The following is a 23,300-nucleotide window of genomic DNA, read 5'->3' as shown; positions in this document are numbered from 1 at the left end:
AATGATGAACCGATAAAGAACGTTTTTTGGGCTAGGGTTCAGGTGATCGGATAAATTATCGAACAGACCAAAAGTGACGGTACAAAATTAGGAACCATGATGCAGCTTGTATCGTAGCAAAAGGGGAAAAAAAGGATACGGCCGACGACCCGACGTACGTGCTCAGCAATGGTTTAATGGTTGGTCCTTTTCCGTTATCAAGAAAGGACTTATCATTCGACCGGATGTTGCGGCTCTTCAAAGTAAACACTTACCAGTTCATTCTACCAACATACTGTACAATACATTTTGTACAACTTTCAAAGCGATTATAATAGTTTAAAGCAAGTGTTTGATAAATCGAATCGTGTCGATAAATTATTCTATTTGTTTTATTTAGTTTAAATGTTACGGCTCGGAGACGAGTTTTCGTCCCGTCTTATGCGGAAAATAATAAAATTTAAAAAAAACTTAACGACAATACGGCGACGTGCCGTCATACTTTGTAATAAATTATTTATTTAAGCTAAACTGTCTATTTGATAAATCTTTAACACACATTAAAATCACCCAATTAACAAATTGCATTTGCACATCATCAACTGCAGCAAATCAGAAACAATAATTGAATCTTGTTGTATACAACTCAACGAGTTCAGTTTGAATTAAATCCTATCCAAAAAACATTATACAAACATAATTCTTATCCTTTTACGGACGGCTTTTCGTTGGCAGCTCAAAAACGGCAAGCAAATGATCAAAGCAGAGAATGTTTGTTGCTTTGTCTACTCTTTCTTATCCTTGAACATCGCATTTGTTAGCAATACAGCCAGGCCGTTCTATGGATTTCCGATAAAGGATACTTAAAATAATTCTGCTGATCAATGCTAAGGTTCTCTGGCAGTTCCCTCCATCGATGGTGCGTTTACTGTAAAAAAGACATATTTCACGCGAGCTTTTAAATTTTAATGCTAAGAGATTGTTGCACGGGCAAACCCTTCCAGATATGTACGGTGTTCGGTGACCGGAGCCTGTTGGCCATTAGATACGTTCCTCTATGAAACCCCATTTAATGCTTTCGTTTTTCCAACGAAATAAGTCATAAAACTCAAAGCAGTTATTACCGATCATTGATTGACCGAGGATGTGATTCAATTTCTTCAAAAGCTTTCTTCAGTAGTAAAAAAGAGATGGATAGCTGGGAGAGTACGAAATACATGTTACGAAATACAAGCGTTAATGCTTAAAATCATGCACAAGCAACATTCGGAACTACTACTACACTTCAACTATCAATTCTAATCCAAAAGTCCAACAGCATTTCATGTACGAAAATCAATAAAACAAAATTACTATACCGCTTCCTTCAAGCGACTCTCTAAGGCAATAGGGCAATAGTTATGCTCGAGGATACTTTACACCAAAATCAACATGCATTCGGAGTGCTGCAACACTCCGACCAAGTAAGCAACGACCATCGATGCACCAACACTAGCAAATGGGTACTCACTTGTACGGGAGTTACCCCGTCTTCGCTCGCAGAGTAAGATCCAAGACGGTGAAATGGATGCTGTCAGTGATTTAATTGGCACAGGGAACCGTTGTGTTCGTTCAACTGGTTAGTTCAAGCTACAAACTATGGCCACCACGTTTGATAAACACCGAAAAACTAAACTAAGCACCGGGCACTCTTTATTTCTGCATGTATCTCTCTGATCGAAACTGATCGGATCTTTGAGTGATCTTCTGAAATGCACTCTCTTTTCCATCCACAAAGGCTAAACCACATTCATCTTAGTACACTGTCACAGTTTGCCCTCCGCGCTTACACTTATACGCACCATTATTACTTTTTAGTGTGATACTTTTCTTTTGCAACAGCTGTATAGCTCATTGTTGACTGGTAACGGGATTGAACGCCGGTGTAGTAATTTTTGGACAGATTAGTTGCACTCACATTCAACCAACCGACGTGTCTGACAGATGTCAAACTGTACGATCGCTCGCTGTATACTTCGATATTTTGACAGCTGCACACAACACATTTAGTACAATAGTGTACAACTATTCCAATAATCAAATCCAGTTTAGCCGGATATAGGAAAGGGTTCACTTGCTGCTCACTAACAATTCACTACTTACTACAATTAATTCACTAACAAATACAACACAACTTTAACAGCTTGCTACACAACACTCTAGCTTTCTTGCACATACATCCAATCCCACCACACCTTATTGAAGTTTAAAGCACAATTATACAAACAAAACGATCCGTAATCTACTAACCGGCACGTTGTAAACCCAGTTTAAGCAGAAACCTTTGAAGCACGAACTGGATCCTCCGTACAAGGAAAGGAAATGTAAAGATGAAGTCGCATTTCACCACTTCCTTCACGCTTTACCAGCAACCCCGTGCAGTTCAATGCTGCGGCTGCTCAACTTTATTTCCTTCTGTCAATCATACGGCTCCTAGCTGTCGACTGCGGAATGCATGGTCTTGCATACGGCACCACCAGACAAACTCAAACACCGGCACTCTACGCGCTGAACAAACACACGAGCATCTTAAATGACAGGCATCGCTAAACGTGTCTGACTGAATGTGGCCGACCCATCTAAACCTGCCCGATGGAATCGCGGAACACGATATTCTATGGCGTCCGTCGTGTGTTCCAGGGTACAGTGGAATGCGGAGTGCCAATTCGCAAAAACACCACTCGCACAACACGGCCCAACCGTATGGGAGACTTTCTGCACGAAGCAAACCGTACGTCCTTATGGCACGAGGGAAATTCGCACACTAATCCTGCATTCGCACAGTCGAGGGCACGTAAGCCGATGTTTGTAGCATCGTACCGTGGCGAATGTGAACCGAACACGGCACGATGTAGCCATCCATTTTCACGAATTCCGAATACGAAAGTTGGAGAAGGTAAGAGAGAAATTGTTTTCCCCGAAAACGTGAGACTGATGAGCATCGGAAAGCACTGATCCTCTCATAAGCTGCAAGTTTTGTTGTATGACCGGGCAGACCGGGCAGCCGTCACTGTTGCGATGAATTCCTTGTTATCTGTTGTGTCCTTTTCGTAAAATGTTGTGATTTTTGCGAAGCTATCGGTAAATATGTTTCGCCTTTTTTCTCCAAACGTGTCATTCCGAATAAGCGGTTTCAAAGGTTTGCAGCATTTATATTCCGGTTTTCTGACAAATAACACATCTACCTGAATCTTTAAGGCTTTGTTTAGGTTAGATAAAGTACATAATTAGTAAAAAAATATATATGTTTTTCACTTCAAAGCTTAAGCAAACGTTCAAGAGAAGTTGTGTACTTGCAACCAAAAAAGGCAAACAAACAAAACACAGTAGTTGCCGTACATTTGTGTACAACCCAAAAACATGTGTCTTGCAATAAAACATCTCATGTGCAGAGAACAACCCTACAGCGGAAATCAAGAGAAGGAAAGAGATTAATGGAGAATGAAGGACTCACAGCTCTTTGAATCATTGAACCTTGGACGAATGCACTGTTGCCATGTATTTTCCAACACGCAAACACAGATTTATCATCACTTCGTTAATCGGTTGCTTTTTACCGTACTAATCCGGCAAAGCCTTTCTTGGAGATCTTATCAAGGTGATTCAAGCACAAGCTCATGGCATCACATGAACGCACATTTTCAAACACAAGCTTCCCTTCCGGCTGTGATGATTAACGTCCAATTTGGAGCTTCTATTATCCCGGTTTTGTGCAAAACATATCTGGAAGCGATGAATTTATCAAACAGCTCCTCTTGCTTTGAACTTACTGTTCGTTCGTGTAACACAACGAATAACGACGATAATCTAATCCTTGGGGATAAACGCTTCTCCGGTGGCTTCTCCGCACTCGGAATAGTAGCCGAATTGACATTTTTGGAAGAAAAAAAATATCTCAAGGCTGCTTAAGGTAGTGTTCGGACTGGAGTGTTCCCCGATCTCGGCTTTCGAACGCAAAAGTTACTTTCCCAGCGCGTTCTATTAATTCAAAACCATCGGTACTGAGTACCATGCGGAAGGGCGATTATGTGCGTATATGTGTACACACTCGTCGACAGGCGTTCGGATGAAAGGAAGGACACGTTCAACACTGATCGGCGAGATCAGACCAATGCTGACTCTAGTCGGATCCCATCGGCAAAGTGCAAACACAACGTCCATTGTTCGAGATTAGAGTAAAGTTGTTTCCTTACGGATGCGTAAGCCCGTCCCCGATTAACCAGGCCTTTCTCTCTAATGGGCAACCTGCACGAACCTGGGGCACTCAGCGAGACCGAACGACCGACCGACAGACCGGGCTTTGTGGCGCTACGAGAGGCAAAACATGAGCATCAATCGTACCGTCGAGCCCCGTACCGCTTCAACCAAACACCAACGCTGGACTTAGTTACAGCATTCAAACCCCCATTGCGTTGGCCCTGGCTGGTTTACCTGAACGGTTCCGTTTGGCTGGTGTAGTAAACTGAGTAAAAGGGAGAAGAAAAACAAAACAGAAGACACGGAAAAGCGGAAAACAGCTTGAGCTTTTCAAGAGGATTAGTTTGTGCCTTGGAATTCGAAACGCTATTGTCTGATGGCTTGAGCGTAGGATATTTCCTGCACTTTCCTTTCGGTATTTTTACGCGCATTATTCAACCATTGACACACAACAATGTGTACCGTACGCTCGTTTTGGGGTACAACATCGTAGAGCTAATATCCCAATAACAACAACTTTCATACTTCAACAGCTGTAAACAATGATGAACATTTTTTACGCTTCATTTGGGATTGTTCAGATTGTTGTACTTGAGACTTTTCTGTTACAATACAATACAACAGGTGAAGGCATTTGGAATGAAGTACCATAAAAAATGCAATAATCCTTTAACTATGATAATTTAGAAAATCAATGTAGAGGTACGATATCACTATTTGCTTGAAAAGAATTAGATGAAAAATCAGAAGAAGAAGAATTCTTTAAAGAATTTCCTTTGTTATTGCGATTGCAATTTCAAAAAAAATTCCTTCAAATGTTATTTTGTATTTAATAGTTTTGTTTGCATCCAAGTTTAAAGATTGAAGTTTGTATTTTGTACATAAAATAATCTAATAAATTAATTTTATCGAGCCGCATTCTTATCCCTTAGTATATACAGACGAGTTTAATTACGCTTGCTACTAGCTAGCTTGTTTCAAATCCAATGATGTAAAATTCATCTTGCTTCTTTACTATTTAGAACAGAATACCGTAAAAATAACGCTGGAAAGGCTTTCCTTCTAAATACACAAGCTGATCACGAGAATCTGAGAACAGAAAGAATTGCCGGAGAAGTGGAAACTGGGTGTCATTCACCCTCAAACTATCGTGCCATTTCAGTCAGTAATAAGACCCTGTCCCAGATCTTGTTCCGCAGACTTGCCTCCCTTGCTACAGATTTCGTCGGCAGCTACCATGCGGGGTTTGTTGGAGGCAAATCCACCACCGACCAAATCTTCACTCTTCGGCAGATCCTCCAGAAGTGCCGAGAGCGCCAGTGAGGCAAGGGGACGGACCCTCCTGTCTACTGTTCAATATAGCCTTGGAAGGTGTCATAAGAAGTGCGGGGCTAGACAACGATATCCGTGGTACGATTCTCTACCAGTCCCTTCAATTTCTTGGCGTGGCGGTGGACATTGACATCGTTGTCAAGACGACAGCGAATGTGTGTGAGGCGTACACTCGACTGAAACGTGACGACAGTAAGAATTGGATTAATGATCAATGCGACAAAGACGAAATACCTGCTTGCCGGTGGCTCTGATCGTGATAGAGCCCGAGTGGGAAGCAGCCTGTTAGTCCACGGCGACAACCTCGAGGTAGTAGAGGAGTTTTGCTATCTCGGGACTTGAGTCGTAACTTCGGATAACGATGTCAGCAACGAAATCCGGAGACGCATCGTGCAGGAGAATCGTGTCTACTACGGCCTTCACCGTCTGCTGAGATCCAGAATACTTTGAGACCGCACGAACTGTGAGATTCGTCCGGTGGTCCTATTTGGCCACTAGTCTTGGACCATCCGAGCGGAGGATGCAAACGCGCATCTTCCGGACAATCTTTGGCGGTGTGTTCGAGCATGGAGTGTGGAGGAGAAGGATGAACCACAAGCTTGTCAAGCTATATGGAGAACCGGGCATCCTGACGGTAGCAAAGACAGGCGCGATACGATGGCTGGGGCATGTTATGAGGATGTCGGACTCATGCCCCGCCAAGAAGGTATTCGTCAGTGACCCCCAGTTCGGCACGAGGCGTTGGAGAGCACAGCGAGTTCGTTGGATGGATCAGGTGAAGGGAGACCTATCGGAGATCGGGTGCCTACATGGATGGGAAGCTGCAGTGAACGTGAAAATATCTGACATGAACCCAAAATAAGCCCTCATTGGTTTGCCATTTAACTATATAATTGTACCAAATATTATATCTCAGCTGGTTTCTGGGTGGTAGTAATTAAACTTAGATGGATTTCCATTAGGTTTACCTTATATTTCAGTACGGGGATTTTACATCCGCATTGTCAACATTCCTTGAGATGAATTTTACAAAAAATTAACAAAGTTTTTTTAGCACTTCGGCCATTCCATATTATTTAACGCGTTTATTCAATCAGAATAAAAAAACAACGTTTTTTCTTATTTTTATTTACCTAATCCCGAGCATGCTCGAGATTGCTTTATACGTTTAAAAGACGTAAACGGTGAAGTTCCCCTGCTAAACGAATTGAATAAATATAGCATCTTAACATAGCAGCTTGAACGCAGTTTTGTTTCACTTATTTTTATTTATTTTTATTTAATTAGATTTTATCAATGAAATTTCTACTATGTTTGCACGTTCTCCCATATAATAGGGAAGAAAAAACACATACATTCTACAAGTATTTGCAATATTTTAATTACAGAACCGTTAAAAAGTGCCTATTTACATTTGATTATTACGGTCCAGTGCCGTATTGTCCGTTAAAAAGTGCCTCATTATTTTTATTTTTTTTGTGAGGAAAATTAAAATTAGCTACACTGTAAAGTCAGAATAAAAACCAATCCACAAATGCGCCATTCGTCTGATGCTTCACAATATTACCTTCAGCATTATGTTCACACTTTCACACAAGAACACTTTGGCAAGAAACGATTAACCGCAGCACTGGCAACGTAATGAGAGTAGCTTTTAAGCGCCTCCTTCTATTCATTTTGCATGACCACGATAAATCATACACAAATCCATACGCTTCCCACTTTAACTATTGCCATCTTCCCATGAAGTGATGGCTCGTGCCCTGCCCGGCGCACTCCAAGCTGCCACCACACGCATAAAACTTAATTAATTTAATTATTCATACTTTACTCATCATCAACAGCCATCACACGTTGGGTGCTAAAATCCGTCCCACTTCCCGTATCGCTCACACCATCGACCACCCCATTCCCCTATTCCTTGCGCCAGATTCACACCGATGTCTGATGGCACACGCGAAAATGTACGCTTGCATGGCGTGAGGCCAACGCTGTGAGAGCGTATTTATGGACGTGCCCCACCGTTATATGTTTGTGTACGGCAAAATGACAAACCGAGCAAAAGCCACCCACTCGTGACACTTCCCTTGACGACACACGGCACCACAAAATGATCCACATCCACAGCGCTGTGCCCATCGCTGGCAGGCGTGGCGTTGCCGAAACGCAAGCACACATGGTGAGTACAAGCCGGAACAGCCGGATCTACGTTGCGCTAGTCAAAGTGATCTTCCAGGCAGCGTTAGCCGCTGCCTGCCAGAAACCGACCTCTAGGTACGCCACCGATCTCAACAAACCGACCAACATGCCTGAGCATGTCCTTCCTTTTGCACCCGGCCACCGAGGCACAAAGCATTCGGAGTGCCCAACCTCTGGAACCATCGGCCTAAACGAATAGCTGGAAAAAGGCGTCAAGGCAAACCCGAAGCGAAAGGCACTAATAGGAATGAAAAGGGCGAAGCACCACGGCTCATGAATTACCCTTATAGTTAATTTGCATTTTATTTAGTAATTAGGATAAAAGCAAACCTGTCTTCTGTGTGAGACGGGTTGGACGTTGAAACGCAATGGTTGTCTTCAGCTGGATGTTTCATCTAGTGTTGTTGCTCAACCAATCCATATCACATTGCATGCATCGTGTACTGCTGTGATCATAACACAGCTTTGAGCCCTGCTCTCATCACCTCCGATTATTTACTTTGTGTGGTCATTTGTCCCCCTGCAGCGTTTACCCTACTGTTTGCTTTTGTTTATTTTCGCGTCATCATCTGCGCATTGCTTCATTATTTACTTTACTTTGGTTGGCAGACATTTATGTTTCGATGCTTTTACTTTACACTTTTTGTGTTTCCTTAACGCTTGATTTTAACGTTGAATAAAAAAAAAAGCATTAATTTGTTAAACCAGTAGAAAAATTAAAGCATTAATTTAACAATCTTTGCAATGCATCCTACGAATATTTTCAGAACTGAATAAACGCCTAGCTTACTTATATGTTATGTTCTGTACACAAATGTACTCTAAAAATATTAATTCAAAATTTATAGTCAAATATGTAACTTAATTATAAATTATGCATCAAAACAATGCATTATTATGCATGCAATGCATGCATAAAAAAACAGTACACTTTTGCAACAAACTTCTACATGATGAATAAATGATAAAATAATCTCAGCATTATTGTCTTTATTGATAGACTCTGTGATAGAGCCCGACTCGGAAGCAGAGTATCAGTTGACAGCGACGATCCCGAGGTGGTAGAGGAGTTCTTCTACCTTGGTACGATCGTAACTTCGGACAACAACGTAAGCAGCGAAATCCGCAGGCTCATTGTACAGGGGAATCGTGTCTACTACGGAATCCACAAATTCCTGCGATCCAGAAGACTCCAACAACACACGAAATGCACGATTTACCGCACCTTGATACGTCCGGTAGCCCTCTACGGGTACGAGTCTTGGACTATGCTGACGGAGGACGCCAATGCACTCACCATTTTCGAACGACGGGTGCTAAAGACTATCTTTGGGGGTGTGTTCGAGTAGGGCGTATAGCGAAGGAGAATGAACCACGAGCTAGCTGAGCTGGTTGGCGGTGTTGATATCCTGACGGTAGCCAAAGCCGGAAGGATACGTTGGCTGGGGCACGTGATGAGGATGCCGAACTCATGCCCCACCAAGAAGGTGCTCGTCAGCGACCCGTTCGGCACGAGGCGCAGAGGAGCACAGCGAGCTCGTTGGCTGGATCAAGTGGAGTAACCTGTCGGAGATCGGATACAGCCGTGGATGGAGGACTGCAGCCCTAAACCGAGTTTCCTGGAAACTGATTGGAGACCTGGCCATGCCGACACGACGTGCTCAATCTTGAGCAGGCCAAAGAAGTAGATTATTGTCTTCAACTAAGAAAAAATAAATACCCATAAAATAATTTGTTTTTAATCAAAATAATTTTTTTCTACAAGTTTTGAAAGTAGACTTTAAAGTGTCAGAAACATATTCAGTGAATGCCACATACATCAATTCACAATATTTGAATGAAACGTATTTTGTACTAGAAGAAAATATTTTCCCAAAGCCAATTCTTTCCCAAATTCAAACTTTATCGTGTTTGTTTCGTATGTTTTGTGCTATTGTTATAGTACAAGTTATGGTTATAGCTTTAAGGATTTCTAGGAGAAATGCAAATCCAGTAGGGTCGATTGAGGATCAATGCGATGACGACAAAATGTCTGCCTGTTGGAGGCTATATCTGCAATGGAAATCGACCGAGAAATAGAGCATCAGTCGACAGTAACAAAGTGATTGAGCAGAGAACTTATGGTACATTGGTACGTCTGATGTCTAGATCGTTTCACGCACCTCTAGGAGTGTAAGTCCTGGATTATGCCGAATGTTGGTGCGAATGTACTGACAAAGGTCCAAAGCTGGATAGACACTTTGGTTCTTGTTCAGCTTTATATTCTTGACCGACTCTCTTGATCTCGTCTGTTCATCCACCTATTACTGCATCCGTTCTACAAAAGTGCTTGCTCTTATTGATCCAGCCAATGACAAAATGATTAGGATTACATTAGGATTAGGATTAGGATGCCTGATACATACTTGTTTGCGAAATGGAAATGGAATTTTATTTATTATTAAGTATTTACAGTTGATGTTAATTGTGACTGAAAATGAGATCAATATTATATTTATTATTCTATAGGTCTGGCCGTAACTAAGAAATGAAAAAAATAATACAAATCGTTAAACTGCATCAGCCAAACAATATATTATTCATTTTATAGCATTATAGTTTTCTAACTTGCGAAGTTTATCGCTTTGATTGATGGCTTTATTATTTGTGCACAAATCTTATCACTTGACCTCCAAGCTTCAAGCTTTAAGCGAATATCTTAATATTTTACCATCTTTCATTAATTGGTAATAAGTTTTATAGATCGCATTATGCATGCATGAAATTTCGTCACATGCACAAAATATCATAATTTCCCCCATTTAGTTAAAAGATTGCTTTCCATTTGAATTAGCTTTTACTTCCTTCTTGTGTGTTTCGAGTGATTACACAGAATAATTAATTAAATCATACGCTACGCTTTACCCATCATAAAATCATCCACTTTGACCGACCTTTTGAAACTTTGCAAACTTGATCCTTCTAACTCATTTCAGCACGCCACCATCACCATTGCCCGACACACCTTGAAAAGCTATCTGAAACTGTAACCACGCAAATTAAAAGCACTAGCTGCGGACTAGAACTCCTGCTAATTGAATGAAACTATCATCAGTCACATTCCGGCGAAATCCAAGCAAACGGCAAAAAACACTCTTCAACCCTACCCGTTCTGAAACTATGCTGGACAAAATGGAAGAGCTAAGGCTTTCATTCGCGTGATAAAGTTCCTGGAGACTATGTAAAGTCCACATAACAACAACAACAAAAAAAACTAACGCGTTGCCTACGATGTAATAAAACTAATTACGCAATTTTTCACTCATTTCATGTTTCCACTCCGCTACGGATGAATCTAATGAGTACACAGTAAAGCTGACAAAAAATATAAAATAACACGTTGCGCTAGATAAATGGGACTTTCGTCATCGAGAAAAAAATACAAAACATTATAAAAAAAGGCCAGAACAACAATACAAACAAAAAAACACACACACACAAGCCACGCCACAATCGCAGAGACACTTTGCTGGTAGTTGGAGTTCATTTGAAAGTTTTAATAGCTTACTAGTCCGAGAATTTACGCAATTTCTACAACCATGACCACAGCAGGCTAGAGAGAGAGAGAGAAAGAGAGAGAGAAAGAAAGAGAGAGAGAGCACAAAAAACCTGTAGAAAAAAAGCAATCGTGGTTGCTATACTGCAGAGCCTCCTATGGGCACGAAACCCCATCATGGCCACGTTGTAATTTGTTTAATAAAATACTACAGCAAATACATGTGGTAAAGACATCTACAAAAAAAAAGGATACATCATCGTGTTTTAAACTTTTTTTCCTGAAGTGTTGGCATGCTTTCTGTATTCGTCACAAAAGTGTCAAATCACGCAAACTCGTACGACTGAGTAAATACAAAGGGTTATGTTATGCTATATGCTGCATGATTATAGAAGATGATTTTAGTAAGTGAATCATTTCTTGTAAATTAGAATGATCATGTGTTCTAGACATTAGTGATGCCCTTCTTTACACGACAGGACTGGAATTCAAATCCCAGCTGGACCGTTCCCCCGTAGTGAGGGCTGACTAGCCTAGTACATAAGACATTCGATGGCCTAGCAGATCGTTAAACCAAAGAAAAAGAAGTATCTTTTAAATTTATTGAGCGTTAAGAAGAATAAGAATTGTTTAGAAGAATACTCAGTGTTGTAGCTACCCCTAACCTTAAACTTTGCAGTCTTTTGATCTGTTTTTCCTTACACAGTTTATATATCACTTTTATAGTATTTGTACATTTACTTTTCTTTTCATATTTGTGTTTTTATTTGGATTGGTGATAAATGAACCCTAATCGACCCAGTTTTGACCTCTTACACTACCCATACATTCAATTCACTTACATATTCTCCTTGTGTGTCCTCCCTTGGTGATTAGACCGAATGTGACGCATAGCGGAGTTATGTAGATACGCCTGTCTTAACGAGCCGCTCGTACGTAAGCTACAGGATGCATACTGCTCCATTAACACTTTTAACGGCTGAACATTCATGGATTTTTATCTTCAGTTGGTTTCATTAAGAACACTGTTGACGGCGATGTGGCTGGATTTTTGGATAAAAGGCATGGGTCGCAGCACAGTAAAGTACCGGGCGCCTCCATCTGCACATGATTGCTTGTGAAGATAGCTGCTATCAATCGATGCGGAAAAGTGAAAAATTAATTTAGTTACTTAACAATATTTTCAACAAAATTTAGTTTTTAAGTAAACATACAGTTAAGTTTGCAACTGAAGCTAAAGAAGAAAGACAGATGTTTAAAAGAAAGATAATATATACATATAATTAGGCGGACTTAACAAGGCATTAAGTCGAAAGTACTCTGCAGCAAGGCATAAAATTGTCAAAGAGTGGCGTGGTTGCAACATGTACTTCCGTGAGCAAGCAAGGTAGGTGAGTTACAAACAGATGGGAGTAAATTTATGATGAAAAAACTCCGCTGCATAAATGAGCATGAGCTATCCGGTTCTGTTGTAGCGATTCATTTGTAAAGCCAACTTTTGCTGATATACTGACCACCCTTGCTAAAGGATAGATTTTCAAGCTTTGCACTCATTTTTGTTGTTGCTTATCCTTGTTTGTTATCATTTGAAACCTCATTCTGAATGCTAAAAAGATAATACAAGCAAAACCATGCTTTGTTTGAGATTTTTTCGCACTCACAATAGTAAGAAAGCAATAACCGTACTCCTACATCTCACTGAAGACGCAACGTGATCTGTCAGGTCCATAAGTTCCTAGCTGTTGACACCCAGTTTGCATGTATATTTTTTTCTCCCGATTAGCATTCAGACCACCCAGCTTCAAGCTGTTCCTGCGCTTTCTTTAAATGTAAATGTTTCGCTACGATTGTTCTACAGTGGTGTGGCCTTAGGACCATGGGTTTTTGTTACACCTACATAAACTTACCAATCCAATCTAGTCCAACGGCGAACGCTCTTGTGTCGCAATTACCAGTCTAGTAGCGCTCGTGCACTGTTTTTGTAGGCCAGATGGAAGAAAAATAGTGCCAAACACCATAGACAATCCGAAATACTGTTTTGCAAAAAAGGACACCACCAACCACCATATGTGTGTGTCAGCTGGATGGAAAGGTAGCGTAAATTAGTGTCCACTTCTTCGGTTCATTATATCTCAAATTTAACCCTCGATTCAATGTGCTCGCTTAACTAACACATGAACGGTAGCGGTCCAATTTGCATTATAGGATTTCGATTAACTAAAACCGGGTATTGCTCTCAACACAGGCAAGATTAAATAAGGAATTCACTACCATTGTCTCTTTCTATTTTATATTTTAAAAACAAACATTGTTTATTTTTGAGTGGTATAAGATCGTTCAATCATACAACATGCCTTACTTCATGAGTTACATGTATAATTAACGTATGATTCGTAAACATGCACGTAAGCGAAAATTTCTATTCAAATGTTTCAACGATAGTCGAAGGATTTTCGATACATTTCAAAGCATTTTTGTGCCGAAAATTCATTTTGTAATCATCAGGCCCCTTATCGGATTGCCACAGGATTGCCAATCACACCCAAAAACGCTACTCGTATCAAGAGTGAAATACATAACGGGCGGTACACGTATTCGTAGTTGTAGTCGACCAAATCGGTTTCAATTTGCCTGCCGTACGTGATGATCGCACCTATCAAAGCCCATTTTGATAAACCACACGTATGCCCTACAGTCACTACAGTAGCAAACTTTCATTGACCTTGGACATGAATACCTTCATTTGGAGCAAATGAAGCATAAACGGTTTGTGGTGGGAAACTACAAGAGGAAGGTAGACACAATGATACGATTGATTAGCTTACGCAAATTGAGTAAAATGAATCAAGATGTATCCATCCATTACCTTAATGGACCTTCTGGAGGGACTTCTAATTTTTTATTTAATCTACTATAAAACTAAGTACAAATATAATTAGAAAATATATTAACTGGACCAAGTTATTGGGCTTCTGTTGATAGAATTACAACTGCTAATGATTTCTAATTTCTTAACAATAATTTGATCGATAAATACGTTAGTAGAATTCGACAACTATTGTTTCTGTTTGCTGTATTTAATCTCATCATTTCTGATATCCTGATAACTTTTTTTATAATTGGGTTTTACTTACTCTTTCCCCAACGAACGGGTTTTCTTCCATTTCTTGCTTCTCTGAGTTCTAGAAAATTTATTGTTAAATTCAGTTCCATACTGCACCAAATGCTCACCACTCAACACTAGCATTTAACACTCGTTGGACGATATGTACCACCTCACAACAAAGCTTAGAAAAAAACGAAAAAACTACAAAAAAAGTTAGTAACATAACCCAACATTCACATACTCGCTTAGTACGCTTCCCTAGCGCTACTTTTTGCGCTGGCAACTAATTGCTAGAAATAATGTTTATTTAATTAACTCACCCGATCCTGAGGTTAACAATCGGTCACGTTAGAGCCCACGCCGTCTCGTACCACTACTTCCGCGCCAGCTAACCAGGCCCCTGCTGATCAGCGCCGCAGATCCAGTCAAAGGTTAATTGTGAGCGACGGGATGAGTAAAAACTAGTTTCCCGCCAGTTGCTTGACAAACTCTAATTTCGCCAACCCCATTACAGACACACTGCCCTTAGCTGGAGATGTTTGTTTCACAAACCCATCCCAATGCCACACTATTGGTGCTCGCGCGGCCTGAAGAATGGTAACTGGGGGATGTGGGAAGGTGGTTTGTGTTCGTACATGCTGTTAATTAGGGTTTTTGTAGCAGATTTTTGCGGTCACTGCTTTGTACTGTGGTTTTTTTTTTTAGTTACGGTGGAACGTTCAGTACTGTCTACTTGCTACTGCATCCCAGCAACAACCAAATCTACAACAAAAAACTAAAAGCAACAGAATATAGCTCGTTCATAATTTCAAATAATCGCTAAACGAGCAATTTAATTGCAACGCTTAACTTTAATCGACCCAATTTGAGGGAGGATTGGTGCTTTCGAGCCAAATCGATGCTTTAGTACCTTTTTGTGGCTGTTCCAGGTGATTTTATTTCGATGCACTGCTAGCATGTCGCAGCGTTTTATACGCGAGTCAGGCCGAACAAGAACGCCAATTCTTTTACGGCAAACTTTTAACTATCTATTGTGAGCGTATCTGAATGTTTCAAATGTATCTGGAAGAATAATATCGGTAATATACCCAGCAGCGACCCAGCCTGCTCTCAGAATACACACCCTCAGCACACCTACCGTATCCATCAGCTCTAGATCAGCCTAATCTAGAGGTATCTCGAGCTCAAATAAGTGTGGTGGGGTGTAGCTATCCAGCCTTGTTGCCGCCAATATCGCCCTATATAGAACCCGTGGACCCGTTCGTTCTACTTTAGACCGACAATAGCCAAAACCCGCTGACATTCGTTTTTGACCAATTGATCGAGCCATCAATGTGCTAGGAGTGAAAGTGCAGACCGTCGACCGATACAACCGTAGTGGGACATACGTTGTAGTTAAACCCGCAGTAATTTGACTGATCAAAGCGTCACCGTATTATGAAATTGCCGAAGATGCACTTTAAAACCGATGTTGTCAACGCCGACATTCTACTGACTGCAGTAGGTCAGAAGTAATATAAGGGAATTTAAATGGAGGATAAATAATAAACTTAAGAGGCCAAAGTTGGGTAAAATAAATAGTCTAAGTTTCTTGTCACTTGCTCGGTGGACAGTCGTTGAGGCTCTAGTCTTTCGTGTTTGGGATCATTGGCGGGTTAAACCGTTCCATAGCCATCTAAGTTCTATACTAATTAAAAATATCCTGTGTTCAGAGGACTGTGTTAAGTCGAAGTAGAATAAAGATTAAAGTTTTTTTTTCAATCAAAAATTTAATATTTTTCTTGGTTGGTTATCTCACGTAATTTCTCGGTCTTGAAAGAGATGAATCATAAGTAATTTCTCGGTCTTGAAGAGGGATCGATGCGGCCGCCTGTTGTTAAATAGGCCACTGTTGGCGAGTAGTAATATTCCACTGTTTTCCACTGTTCATTGAGGTGTACACTTTATGTGATAGGATACAAGTAATAAGATATTTTGTAAATCGTAACTTTACAAAAGTTACGACGTCTAGCATCTTGTGTTGGACAGGGAGCTCGAAAGCTACTGAGAAACCCCAGCGAAGTAAACTGACGACTCTGAGCGTGCTCTTCTATTTCAAAAATGTAGCTCCGTACTCTCCTCAAATTCAAAGTATACATAATATGTATATGTACTTATGTATAAAGTACAAAGGGCGGCACGGTGGTATAGGCGACAGCGGCGCTGCTCTTTACACAACAGGACCGGGGTTCAAATCCCATCGGGACCATCATCCGTAGTGAGGACTGACTATCCAACTACGTGGTATCGGCATGTCCAGTTAGTCATTCGATGGCCGGCGTGACCATAGAAGGTCGTTAAGCCTAGAAGAATAGTCTCACATCACTAATACAGTTTAAAACGCGGCACGCGACATGTCCGGTCGGTTATGATCACAGAAAACGTTGAATTCACGGCACTTACAGGAGTCCCGCGAAAAAAAGCCCAACCTCTGTGCGATCCATTTTTGATTGTGTAGCAATTCGAGGCCTAGCAGAGCACAGTTTCCAACGTAGTCGACTTCCACCCTCCAGACGCGCTCCAGGCGAGCCGGGTAAGTTTACGCTGGTTGAATGGATACCAACCGGGCCAGGAGAAGAGCAGTATAGGGCCACTAGCATAGGTCAATTTATTTCAATTGTTCAATAACATGGATATTAGGGTCTGTTCCCGGGATCTTTACGTTCAAAGGTATTGTACACGAAGACAAGATGAACTCGGAGCTCCCATCTTGCTATCCCACGGTAAAGCAGATCGGCCTGAGAAAATCAGATTCAAATCATATGACCAAGATGCTTTTTGCTAAGAGATGTACTACGAATGTTGAGTAAACTTTGTAATGTGAAATATATGTGTAGTTGTTCCGCTTAAAACTCTTAATCTCCTCAACCGAATTAAACTGATCGTCTTGGATGTTTGTATGACCTGATGAAATCTTTAAAATGTTCAATATAGCCTACTTGCTAATGAGGGTTTATATTGCCTCATACCAATTCAAGTCCGACATCCTCAACAAATCCTGTCCACCGCTCTGCAGCTTCTGTGGCGTTGACATCACTATCCGACACTTCCTCACGGATTGCCATGGATACACGACACACCAAGCCACCTGCCAGATTGACACCTATTACGCGGCAATCCTATCACCCAACAAACCGCATTAGAACCGCCTTATTAGATTCTTACACATCAGCAATTAATATAGAGAAATTTAACCAATAGTTTGAACTTCTACCAGCCATAATTGCAATAGGTTTAAATAATAGATAAGCCACATCCGCTATAGTTTTGTATTAGTATTAACCACGTTTTGTTTACAGTACAGAGGCGATTGTAGTTTCAAAGACTCAAAGCCTCTTTAAATAAAGGAGAACCAAAAACAATTCTTACTTCTACGAATGATCATTACTTTTAAGACGTTTTGCAAAAGAGGCCAGGCACGACGCCTCTGAAGCTCTTAAAGATAAAAAAAAGCGGCTTAGGAGTTACAAATATAAAATTAAATGCTGGAATAAATAACTTAAACGCTGGATTTGAGGACGCTATTAGTAAACCCTTTTCCCAATGCAGGCACGTTCGTTGTCTTTTTATTGTTATGCAAAACAGTTGACATTTTTAACATTTTCTGTTAAAGGATGTACCTTATCTAAAATGTCAATTTTTCTCTCAAAATGATATAACCGATAACGTACGTAACGCGTGCCTAATGTGTTTTTTATATATTTCCACGTCTAATAGCCACAACGCTAAAACGCAACATGTGTTCATCAGTTTTGATTATGCTTATTGTAGAAAACTCTTATTAATAACCGATCTATTGTCAAATTATGTTACTGATTAGTAATGGCCAACAAACGAAAGAAAGAAAATAGAGATAGTTCTATGAGATCATGTTATGTGTAGCTTTGTGGATACTAAGGACAGTAAATAATTACAGTTCAGCGGTATTACAGTTCCGGCGGTACCAGGCTAACGGTATCGAAGTACGGATGATTCATGGCATTCTTTGGCGAAATTCGTTTCGTCGGATCGTAATGCATTAGCTCACTGAACAGCGAATGTGCATCCTGGTCGTGCCGTATTTCGCTCGGTAAATGTTGCGCTTCCCAGGAAGGAAACGTTTCCTTGAAATCCGGTAGATGTGAAACGCCGGGCCAGCTCTTTTCGTCCGGCGTGCCCAGTTGTCGAAAAATTTTGTACAGTTGATCAATCTCACTATCCCCTGGAAAGAGTGGTCGTTTTAGAATCATTTCAGCAAATATACATCCCAAACTCCAGGTGTCCACGCCAACACAGTAAAACTTGGTCCCAAGCAATATCTCCGGTGCTCGGTACCACAAGGTGACGACCTCGTGTGTGTACACTCTGATAGGAAAGTTGACTGCACGCGCCAAACCAAAATCTGCCAGCTTGATGTGTCCTTGGCGATCGACGAGCAGGTTTTGTGGTTTCAGGTCGCGGTGAAGAATACGGTTCAAATGGCAGTACGCAATTGCATCCAACATTTGATGCATGTAGCTTTTAACAAGCATCGGTGTGAAGCTGCCTTTGTGGCGATCAAGCATTTTCTTAAGATCCATGTCCAGATACTCGAAAACCATGTAAATGCTGGTTTCTATGATAATGACGTCGAACAGTTCCACTACGGAATGATGCTTAAGATCTTTGAGCAGCGAAATTTCGCGCATGGCCGTTGACGGTATACCCTCAGTTTCGCTGCAATGGTAAATGCAAGGTTCCGGAGATATCATACCCTTCCGTAATCAATACTCAATCGACATGACTTACCTTTCCAATCGGATCCGTTTGAGAGCAACATTCTTTTGGGTTTGGATATCTAACGCTTTGTATACGACACCGTATGTGCCTTCACCGATTTTTTCCACACGCTCGTACACTCCCACTTTATGCATCTTTTGCCCAATGCCAGGTTGTATTTCAGGTGCATTACACTTTCGAAAAGATCATGAATTCACCGAAAGCAAACACGAAAATAATTAAAAATACATAACGCAGGAAACCCCAGCTTAAATGTTTCTTCTCAGGATTAACGATTCTTTTTGCTTCGCGCCAAAATTGACAGCCGTTCGCAAAGTGCTAATACCCAACAAACAAATTGTTCACTGCAGTGTCGACCCAATAGACAAATTTTGGTAAATAAACAAATGTAGCCCAGAAGGTAAAGACCCAGGCCACGGGTCTTTCGCAATCGTTGACAGTTTCGTAATCGATGCGAAACTCTCAAAATCTCAAAATTGGGATTCAGCTTTTTCTCCATTACCCCGTGTAGGTAGTTTAACAATGCGAAATTTTCAGTTTCTGCGCTTCATATCATCTTTAATCCGCGTTCGATGTACAAGAAGGGTATCTTTCCTTCAACCACAACCTATTTCCGAAAAAGGTACGCTACCCTTCAGAAACGTCTCTACTACACAAGCTTATGTATGCACCAGGTTCTCAAAAAAAAATTCAAAGCGAGTAAATTTCACAAAAACTCATGCGAACCTGAAATTCAGTTTGTAAAAACTCTCGCGGTCCGTCCGACTTAAGCGGCTAAAATTTTGATTTGGAAATTTCTCGTGTCCCGAAGCCAAAAGAGTGCTTACAGACACCCCGAGAACACTGCTGAGAAACTGAATCTGAGAAAAGTGACAACTGATCTTGTGTCAACCCAGCCAACAAAATCTCATTTCTATATAGTGAACAGGCACTTTTCACTATAGTGAGAAGTGGCATTTTGATTCTGGGGATTTCACTATAGTGAGAAATTAGATTTTGTTGGCTGGGTATTTTGTTAGCTTAACATAGCGTTCGGTACTTACGACCATGGCTTAAGTTAAGAAATAACAAAGTGAACGAATAAATTTACGACAACAGCGCAAGTAATGTTTCACAATAACAGGAGAACAAAATTATCGCTCTTATTTATTTATAATTAATTAAGACGGTCCAGTGCCGTATTGTCAACACCGCTTGTGTTGAATAAATAAAATTATCGCTCTCTTATTATTGTTAATGTGTGGTTTATCTTTACACTCTCGATATGGTAGAAAGTTTATGAATGAAAACAAATCACAAACATGAAACCATTTGCAGTAAAGGATCGTGAATGCCGTTTATGCATGCGATACCGCAGAGTTAAACCGCTGGATACCGAAATAGTGCGCAAAATTGGAACCTGCTTCGGAATACACGTAAGCTGCAAGATGCAGACCGTGTTTTGTTATCAAAAATACATTCAAGCATCATAGTTAATATGTGCTTCACTCTCTTACTTTTATTTCAGATCAATCTCGACGATGCCACGTTGCCCCGAAACATTTGTAGAACGTGTACGGATAAAGTATTAGAGGTCAAGATGTTCCGCGACTTCTATATCGCTGTGCAAGCCAGGCTGTTTATAAGGCGCTCGAACCATTTGGTTCGCATCGAAAGACAACCATTGGTTCAGGTTTTTCTATCAGATCATGAAACTCCAAAATATATACATCCCACAAACAAACCCAGTCCAAGAGAAAGCAGGCAACCAACGAAAATCTCGACGCCCCGCAACGAAAGGGAAAAGGCTAAACCGTCCGAGGAATGTATTCCCCGCAAAGCTTGCCCGCATACCGTGTCCATGCATCGTGCTATCTCTTCCCCTCGTTCACTTCATGCCGGACCGGATATCCCGACATCTACAGAACCAGCTCTTCCACGACACCAAGCATCTCCCTCTTCCGCACCCGAATGTCGTCCGACAACGGATGATAGTTTCCCAACTGTCGTCAAACCATCGGACACTGTATCACTAGTGGATGTACATGAAGATCCATCGAACGAAACAGCGGAAACGGAAGATTTCGAAGAGCTCTTACAAAGAGAGGTTTCTTTGTCGGCGAATAATATCGCTTCTGTCGCCATTGAAAAATTGGAACTGGAAGTATTGGAAACGGATGAACAGCAGATAGAAGTGCTGGAAACGGAGATGGAAGCCGTTCTACATGGAAAAGAGGAGCTCGGTTCTGCCGAAATTCTTGATATAAAAGAAGAACATATCGATGAAAACGAGTTCGATTCCACTGAAGAGTTCGATTCGGATCATATCCGAGCGAATGCGCCATCGACCGTGGAAGTTCTAGAGACAAACGTGAAAACGGAAGGCGCTGATAGTAGTGCCGTTCAGCCTAAACAGTCCCGACTGCCGGGTCCGGAAGCTCGGCGAAAAAGGCGAAAGAAAATATCTGGCTCCGAGCTGTACAAATCGCTGCTAACCGATTGCAGCATGTGTGGTAAGAAGATTGAGCGCAATCGGTTGGAAGGGCACATGAACCGACACTATGGCCGCCGCCCGTACAGCTGTCCGATGGAGGGATGTCCCGCACGATTCCACTGTAAGCACGCGTGCCGTTTGCACGTTCGTTGTCGCCATGGATCGCAAACGTTCAAGTGCGAAACATGTGGCAAGGAGTATAAAGCGCGTCGCGACCTTTTAGGCCATATCAGGGAAACGCACGTAGAGCCGAAATTTAGTTGTGACGTTTGCGGAAAAATGTTCACCACAAGGTAAGCTAAGGAGTGGTCGAATCAAGTTAAGTGATTTTACTTAATTGTTTTTGTTGCGGTTCCCTATTTCCTCAGATCTCGACTGAAACAGCATCGGTTCTATCACACAGGCGAGCGAAACTACCCGTGCCATGTGTGTGACATGCGCTTTTACAGCAATTTCCAGCTGAAAGTTCACATGCGAACACACACAAACTCTTTCCCCTATGCGTGTAGCGTTTGTAAAAAAGATTTTCGCTACCGGCACATGGCGAAGGACCATATCTCGAAAGATCACGGTATCGATACAACACTGCAAAAGGATTGGATCATACAGTACCCGGAACCGGATCCGGAAGAGGTGGAGGTGGTGAATGCCGAAAATAATATGGTACGTTACAATATTCAGCGACTCGAGGAGCCAGACGAAGACTTTGAGGATGGGAAATTTTCTGCATTTGCTTCTGGTACGATGAGTTTGATGACCGACCAATCGAAGTTGTAGCAGGAGCATTAGTATGAATCCAAGAGCCATTACGATTAAAGGTTTATAAAGCAATGAAGAGCTTCTTGCTCTATATAAATTTCACAAGCGTAGCTGCCCTGCGTACGGTGCACAAATCCGACTAGAATTTGGTACCTGGTTCTGCCATGTGAAGGTGGGTTCCGTATCCTCTACTTCGCCATAGGCATTGCAACCTCTAAAGGGTAAAAAAAAGCAAGTAAAGGGCAAAAGATTCTTAAATATAATCGTATGAAGATAGTCTCTTGTTCATCGCAACAAGAGGAGTTATCGCAAGGAGAAGAAAAAAATGTAAAATAAATCTGCTAGCATTAAGTACTATTAATAAGTAAAGTGTCTAGTTTTAACAAATTATTGGAAATAAAAAGTAATGAATTACATGATATGAATGAATGGCCTGTACAAAATGTAACAAAACAAAACTAAAACTAGCAATGAGAAATAGCCATTGGCGAAAAATTAACAGACGCCTCATAATGTCGTTTACCATGCTGCTAAGAAGAAGTTATTAAAATCTTTGAAACCAACAAAATTTCCTAAAAGAATCTAAGCATAGGAATATTTTCTATGTAATAATAGAATCATACGACTTCGTAATTTCTTAACAGTATGGTACTACATTTCATTTTATTTGATCTCGTTCAGGTTTGTGGCTATGCTTTAAGTAAGTTACATTTCAGTCAGTCAGTCAAGAGTTAACAGTATACGTTCAAACTAAAGCTTAAGAAAATGGGCTTATTACTTTTCTAAAAAAAAATCTTTTTTTTTAAGTATCATGAACGAATTTTTAACGTAGCGTTTTTTCAACGAGAAATATTATATTTTCTGTGACATAACACCTTAATGTA

General features: G+C 41.0%; 4 protein-coding genes across 4 annotated transcripts in view; 3 read left to right on the top strand and 1 right to left on the bottom strand.

Annotated features, from left to right (window-relative positions):
- LOC126557093 (protein Peter pan) overlaps nt 1–22,440 on the top strand; it is a 326,012-nt gene extending 303,572 nt beyond the window's left edge. The window contains exon 3 of the mRNA XM_050212748.1: nt 22,429–22,440. Coding sequence (XP_050068705.1) covers nt 22,429–22,434 — 6 coding nt within the window. The 3' untranslated portion in view covers nt 22,435–22,440. The remainder of the gene's footprint in view (nt 1–22,428) is intronic.
- LOC126557136 (double-strand-break repair protein rad21 homolog) overlaps nt 1–23,300 on the top strand; it is a 435,365-nt gene that overhangs the window by 288,426 nt on the left and 123,639 nt on the right. The gene's annotated exons all lie outside the window — the stretch shown is intronic.
- LOC126558615 (cyclin-dependent kinase 2-like) lies at nt 18,353–19,353 on the bottom strand. The gene is given in 3 exon segments (XM_050214660.1): nt 18,353–19,121; nt 19,194–19,329; nt 19,332–19,353. Coding segments are annotated over 3 exon segments (927 nt in total).
- Nucleotides 20,486–22,374, top strand: LOC126559910 (zinc finger and BTB domain-containing protein 24-like; the record flags this gene model as incomplete). The annotated part of the gene is made up of 3 exons (XM_050216077.1): nt 20,486–20,599; nt 20,692–21,950; nt 22,026–22,374. Coding segments are annotated over exons 1-3 (1,722 nt in total), but the record flags the coding sequence as incomplete, so codon positions are not given.

Source organism: Anopheles maculipalpis, chromosome 2RL, assembly GCF_943734695.1.
Source record: "Anopheles maculipalpis chromosome 2RL, idAnoMacuDA_375_x, whole genome shotgun sequence".
NCBI lineage: Eukaryota > Metazoa > Arthropoda > Insecta > Diptera > Culicidae > Anopheles > Anopheles maculipalpis.
This window is presented reverse-complemented; position numbering and strand designations above follow the sequence as displayed.